Source organism: Oculina patagonica, unplaced genomic scaffold (genome assembly GCF_052425735.1).
Source record: "Oculina patagonica isolate OP01 unplaced genomic scaffold, crgOcupat unplaced1111, whole genome shotgun sequence".
NCBI classification, from domain to species: domain Eukaryota; kingdom Metazoa; phylum Cnidaria; class Anthozoa; order Scleractinia; family Oculinidae; genus Oculina; species Oculina patagonica.
Window position 1 is genome coordinate 1 of NW_027557097.1, and position 6,550 is coordinate 6,550.

The 6,550-nt window shown below is 40.8% G+C and overlaps 1 protein-coding gene across 1 annotated transcript; it reads right to left on the reverse strand.

Annotated features, from left to right (window-relative positions):
- Nucleotides 1–8: 8 nt before the first annotated feature.
- On the reverse strand, nt 9–5,763 carry LOC144639611 (putative G-protein coupled receptor CG31760). Its single transcript, XM_078498902.1, has 8 exons — nt 5,672–5,763; nt 4,782–4,891; nt 3,602–3,816; nt 2,788–2,926; nt 2,051–2,156; nt 966–1,106; nt 409–506; nt 9–139 (listed from the first exon to the last, which is right to left on the reverse strand). The coding sequence occupies exons 1-7, from the start codon at nt 5,684–5,686 to the stop codon at nt 411–413; spliced, it is 822 nt and encodes a 273-aa protein (XP_078355028.1). The 5' UTR covers nt 5,687–5,763; the 3' UTR covers nt 9–139; nt 409–410.
- Nucleotides 5,764–6,550: the final 787 nt, after the last annotated feature.

Below are 6,550 nucleotides of genomic sequence, written 5' to 3' on the forward strand. Positions count from 1 at the left end.
ACACATTGAGCTAGGCAGTTACGTCAGCAATGCATTCTCGTCCCCAGAGGCCGCGATCCTTTTGGTCAGCACCATGTCCACAGTGAGCACATGCGCAATTCTGCTTCAATTGAAACACTGTATGCGTGTAACATTGCGTCTGTCGTAAAAACGTAAAAAGTAATAATAAATAATGTTTGGTACTAACAGGACAGTGAAAATCAGTGCAAATTTGATCATGAGTTATGAGTACATTTATTTTAAATTTTCGACTATCACATTCTCGTCTCCAGCCAGTTAAGCTACAGATAATCCCTCAGTAAGGAGAAAAAAAAATAATTTATAGCTTAAAACAATTATTGTGGAACAATTATCTCCAGCAAAGGATCTTCTCCTTATCATAAAATCGCCACTGACAAGCGTACGTACACTCAGCTGGACCCAGTCCTCTTGACATGTCTGTTTTGCTCGGTCATCAACTGAGATTGAAGAAGTGCGACTTTTGAAGCAAGTCTCTTTATCTCTAGCTAAAAAGACAAATAATAATAAAAAGGATAATTGCGGAATCGCCTTGGCCAACATTCCAATTAACTGCTATCGACTACAACGCATTTTCGTACCGTATATTTTTCAGTTTTCCCTTCGATGGATAAGGTGTTGTAAACTTGTAAACCGAACCGTTTAAATTTTGGCTGGATCCAATTCAAACGGGTAATAATTTTGGCTATCAAAGTTGGCCTAGCACAAAATGGGAATTTTCAGAGTGTTTTTGAAGATACGTGGTAATGAAAAGGTAGCTTTTGTATTCTTGCTTCCCTTTCAATCAGGACTTTTTTTGGAAATAACAGTTAACACCCTTCTAACACCTCCCTTTCCTTCGAACTCCTGCTTTCCCTTCACCCAGCACAGTTACAATCTCACTCCTTTCGAAGCTATTTCTTTTTACTAAGAAATGGAGCTGCTCGGCATATCAGGGCAAAACAAACCTTAAGTTCATTATTTTCTCCACCCAGTGTAGTTGTGTCAAGCACTTCGGTCAAACGTCCCCCCATTGAATTCACTGACAGGATATTGTTTTGAGGAGCAGTGCGCCGGTAGTCGTTTCTCATGGCCATAACTAAACAAATCTAGGACGAACCAACAATTACCGTTAGGTAAAAAAGACAAACTGGAGTCGGGTAGCAGCTCTCTAAAGGTCTCGCATGCAAGGCTTGCTTCCCTTCGAGAAAACAGTAGAACAAACATCAAGAATGTAAAGTGAAATGGCAACTTGGATAAAGTGAAGTGAATAAAGAAGCGTTCTCAAGTTGAATTCTCGGAAAAAGATTTTCCGAGTTCCCCCAACGGGCGGTCGAACCCTATCTTGGAAGGTCATGGGTTCGACTCCCGTTGGGGGAACTCGGAAAATCTTTTTTTTCCCGAGAATTCAACTTGGGAACGCTTCTTCATTTACTTCAAACAACAAGAACATTGCCTCTAGCTCCCAAAACAATAGCAACTGCTGCACTTGGGGACCAATAGAATTACAAGCTTATGAGAGCTGCTACATATATGCACTACTGCACAAAAACAAAGAGACAAGATAAAAAGATAAAGAGATTGCTTAAACTATTTGACGGTACATGAGAAGAGTGCACAATTCTGTTAATAAGCGATATATCGAAAACATGCAATTTGAGTGGAATACATAGAAGAGCAAAACACTCTAGTGGCAAAACATCTGAAGAGTACGTTACTCTAGTGATGCGACAACAAAGGAATCTGTTAGAGTACCTGCCTCGTACCCTGACGCATCTCTCTTGTTTGTGGAAATGGGCGCTTCAATTCGCGCTCGCTTTGTTATTGCAGCGAAAATGCGAGTGCGAGGCGCCTGAGGAGGAGGCAGTTGAGTACTTTAATCTCAATAGAAATGCGTTACTCTAGATTTCTGACTGTAAATCGGAAGAATGCGCCATTAGTAGTACACCAAAAGGGACAAAGAATGCGTTACTCTTGGGTTAGTCCCTTCGTCGACGTTTCACGGAAAAGTATAGGAAAAGTTTATGAAAGCATGCAACTTTCACAGTGTTACCTTGTGCGAAAACAACAATACGAGCGTGACTGAAGCAGTGACGTGAACGTAGGCAAACTCCATGGCATAAGCCACGGTAGGCGAGGAACCATTTCTTAACACAGCGCTGGAAAGGAAATGAAAATAAGCATTACATAACTGATTTTAGATTTGGGAGGCGCCGTAACTCTTAAATGGCAAATATAGGAGATAAGTGCACTGGATTCAAGATCAAGAGGTCTAGATCGTTCGACCAAAAGAAATGGAACGCAGTTAACGCCCACCTAATTTAAGCCACAGTGCGTTGCTTCCTGTTCCCAGGCGCGGATCCAGACCGGTTTCCACCGTTTTACGGTAAACGGTCAAATTTTTTATTACAAATAAAAAATTTTAGTGTTTATTATGTTTAAGAAAATTTCCAAGTCTAAACATCCAAAAAACAAATAATTTGTTATCATCCTGTCCGAAAATACCCGGAAATGGCACTTTAGGGAGTCAAAATCTGTTTCTTTTGTCGGGGGAGCATCAGTCCCGGACCTGGAGGCTCGCGCTTTCGGCGCTTCTGTTATCGGGAAACGGTCATCATTTTTCCTGGATCCGCGCCTGGTTCCGGTGGCTAAACTGTTACAATTTTTGGTGTTGTTCTTTGACTCTTGTTATGCATGCTAATTTAAGCGTGGGTTACATCAAATTCAGCATGTTTGCAATGTTTCCTTGTTCGTTAATTGCCCTGCGGTCTGATAATTCACTTGTCTTACCTCAGCACGTTGATAAAACACATGATAAACATGGCGTTATAGGTCGCGTAGCTGATAAATCTGCTTTCGTTGTAGACTTGGGGTGCTTTTCGCACTTTAAAACTAAGCCACATTCCCCAGGCAAGAACTACAAAGTCGGCTGGAAGAAAAACACGATCATGACTTAAAGAAAATTCCAGAAAAAGAAAGCGAAAATTAAAGTTACTTTCATCATCTTTGCATTCTGGGGACATCAAAATTTTGAAACACCCCTTTAAAAACAAGCCTCTCAGGTTTCACGTTCACACCAGCACAACTACGTAATTGCACCAATCTGTTCCTTACTAAACCTTAGTGAGCAGTAGCAAGATTTTTAGTTGGTATGCAATCTACTGCCGAGCAGTATAATATTGTTTCTGAAATGGGGAAAATGCAAAATAGAAAGGGGTTGGGCCCTGGGCCCGGGAAGTTTGGATAAAACAAATTGGGTTGGTTGGTGTGGGGTGGGTACCGTCGGTGGCTAAGACAATTCAATTTAGAGATTTTATACACTATTTTAGCCATGTTGGATTCGTCATCGGGAAAGAAGTGGGGAGAGAGGAGGAAACGCGTCCCAGGAAGTAGGAGTGAAGCTGAATGTACAATGAGGGGGGGGGGGGGAGGGGCGTCCCCACCCCCTCTACCCCCTCTCGCGCGTTTTCTCGCTTCCAAGCCGCTCTCCGCCCTCATCCAACATGACGGCGAATCTACTCGATCGCGAGCTAATACTCTCGCGCGCCCACGGAAAACGCGCCTGCGCTGCAGGCTAACTGATGATAAAATCTCTTGTGCTTACCTGCTAAAATAATGTATCCAAACCATCCTTTTGTGCATCGTTCATATTTCAGTTTATCAGCGGTAATACCTTGTTCGACTGAAGGAGGCTGTATCACCATCCACACTGTCAGGTAACTCAAATACAGCAACACAATAGCAGACAGTCTCCTTAGTAATACACTGTCTGTTATGGCTACTTTACGAGCTGAGCGCACCCGGAAAATCAACACCACTCTGTAGTGTATGGATAAAGAAAAGAAAAAATAGGGTAATAATTTTACTGATTTTCGTGTGATAAGAATTTCGAATCTCCCCCCCCTCCAAGAGTGCCACATCTCATTTGAGAAATACACACATAAAAACGGTGTTACAAGAAAAAAATGCCCGAAAGCTCTTTTTTTTGAATGGTGACATACTAGGATTCCATTAACAGAATTAAACATTAAACGTATAGTGACAACTACAGTCGAACCCCTATTATGCGGTCAGTTTTTTTAGTCCCGAAACTGTTATAATGCAGTCAATAAAACCCCTTTAAACGGCCACCTTTTTGCCGTCCCGATAAACGGTCTTTTATTGTTTTTGCCCCTATTTAGCGGCCAGCAAGAATGCAATATACAATGTTTGGCTTTGTTTTCAACAAGGTCGGACAAACAATATCTAAAAAAGAAAGTGATGGCTTATAAAATTGTTAAAATTTTCGTCATATGTGATTCTTTTTATGCTATTTTGTATTGAAATAACGCGACCTTGGTAAAGGGCCTTATGCTAACCCCTATGGGCCGCTAAATAGAAAATAAATAAATATTTAGCGGCCAAAAATATAAATATATAAATAAATAAATAAATAAATAAAATAAATAAATAAATATTTAGCTAAATATTTAGCGGCTAGCCTGCGTAGCTGGCGGTATTGTTGGGTATTAAAGCGCCCACCAGCAAGCGGCGAAGCCGCGACAACGAGCGGCTCGCCGCTTGCTGGTGGGCGCTTTAATACCCAACAATACCGCCAGCTACGCAGGCTAGCCGCTAAATAGAGGTTCTACTGTATAACAAAGTGTGTGGAATGCAAATGAAATTAAAAACGGTAATTCTTGAGAAGTTAAGGCAGGTAAAAGTCAGTATAATTAATTAAAGACTGACTATAGGTACCGAATCTTAATTAATGACAACTCGATTTTGGATTTGTTGCAATTTACCTCCACGTTTTTAATGCCAAGGAACCATATACCAAAGAGAAACCCACGTGATGTAACCAAGGTTCTAAGATACAGCGCACTTTCGAAGGTTGAGGAAATGACACAAGAACCTAAAACAGAGGGAACAATATTACAATTAAGGGTAGTTTTTCCATTGCTCAATAAGATCAAACCACTCATGCAGCTGTAGCTGACTGACAAATGACTGTTGATAACATGGACCTTCTAACTAAAGGAGTTTTTTTACTTGCGCATATATCCCGGGAAACGAGATTAGCTTTGCAGATATCGGAACTGAATTAAAAAATCCGTAATTAATTGCCGAAACACGTATTGCAAAATAAAAAAATATGACCAGATTTAATTTGGTGTTGAGCGCAAGTCAGAGTACCATAGATAAAAAAAAGAGAAGAACAAGAGATATTTAGGGACTGATTGTTAAAAATTGCATGTAACGATATAGCAAACAGAATAGGAAATAGAAATAACTCGACCAGTATATGGATGTTACGGTAGCTTTCATTTCGTTTTGTTTTTTCTCCCGGTAGGTAGGTAGGGTAGTGGGTAGGTAGGTAGGTAGGTAGGTAGGTAGGTAGGTACGTAGGTAGGTAGGAAGGTAGGTAGGTAGGTAGGTAGGAAGGTAGGTAGGTAGGTAGGTAGGAAGGTAGGTAGGTAGGTAGGTAGGAAGGTAGGTAGGAAGGTAGGTAGGTAGGTAGGTAGGTAGGTAGGTAGGTAGGTAGGAAGGTAGGTAGGTAGGTAGGTAGGTAGGTAGGTAGGTAGGTAGGTAGGTAGGTAGGTAGGTAGGTGGGTAGTTAAAAACGATTACAAGACTTATCACATCAGAGATTGACCTTACCGCAGATAAAAGCCCACAACTGACATTAACGTACCTCTGCGTACATCATGATAGCTCCAAAGATTATAATTTCTAGGAAACGAGGACTGGACGCTTTAAAAATCTGACAAAAAACGGATTCAAGAAAGTTTAATGAAGGTAAAGAATGCTTCAACATATATAAGTAGTTGTTGCTGCCGATAGGCAGCCTTCATATTCTTGAAACCATTTGAGAAGTTTCGTTCGTTCGTTCGTTCGTTCTATCGGATCGTGAATCAGCCAATCAGCAATCCCCTTTAAATACAAGCCAGCCAATCAGCAGTCCCGTTATAATCGATGAAATTCACATGTGCTCCGTTTTGAAGGAAAGTTTATTTAATGGCTCTCGGACGGTGAATTCAGGACGAAGTTTATCTCTCCTTGTAAATAAGAAACACATTTTTGGAGTTCAAAATGGAAAGAACTAACCCTAGAGAACACTCGACCGCCTAAAAAACAGGATACCAAGGTCTTCCAAGACCTAAACAGCGATGAACCAGAACAAAGTCAAGTTCAAATGGATGGTAAATGTCTTCAAATGTTGATTTGCTTTATAATCGTTTAGCTGATTTCTTGAAACTGGATTCAATAATTTGGAAATTTATGCTTTGTTGCTTTCCGTGAGCATCTGGGGAAAAACATGCGTGTACATTCCCGCACGCAACATTGATGCAAGGTAGTCGAAAGTCGCTTGCTTCAAAAGGCAAATGTACCGTGCTTTAATATTTAAATAAAATGTGGCCGACCTTTTAGTTTTATTTTGTATTTGTAATTCTTTGTTGCTTACCGTGAGCATCTGGGGAAAAAAATGCGTGTATTCCCGCACGCAACATGGATGCAAGGAAGTCGAAAGTCGCTTGCTTCTAAAGGCAAATGTACCGTGCTTATTTAAATA

What these genes read in the sequence shown, in the direction of transcription:
- LOC144639611 (XM_078498902.1), bottom strand. An exon ending in TGGATACATTATTTTAGCAG is followed by an intron (nt 2,927 to 3,601) that starts GTAAGCACAAGA and finishes TTTTTCTTCCAG; the next exon opens with CCGACTTTGTAGTTCTTGCC. An exon ending in TATTGTTGTTTTCGCACAAG is followed by an intron (nt 1,107 to 2,050) that starts GTAACACTGTGA and finishes GGTTCGTCCTAG; the next exon opens with ATTTGTTTAGTTATGGCCAT.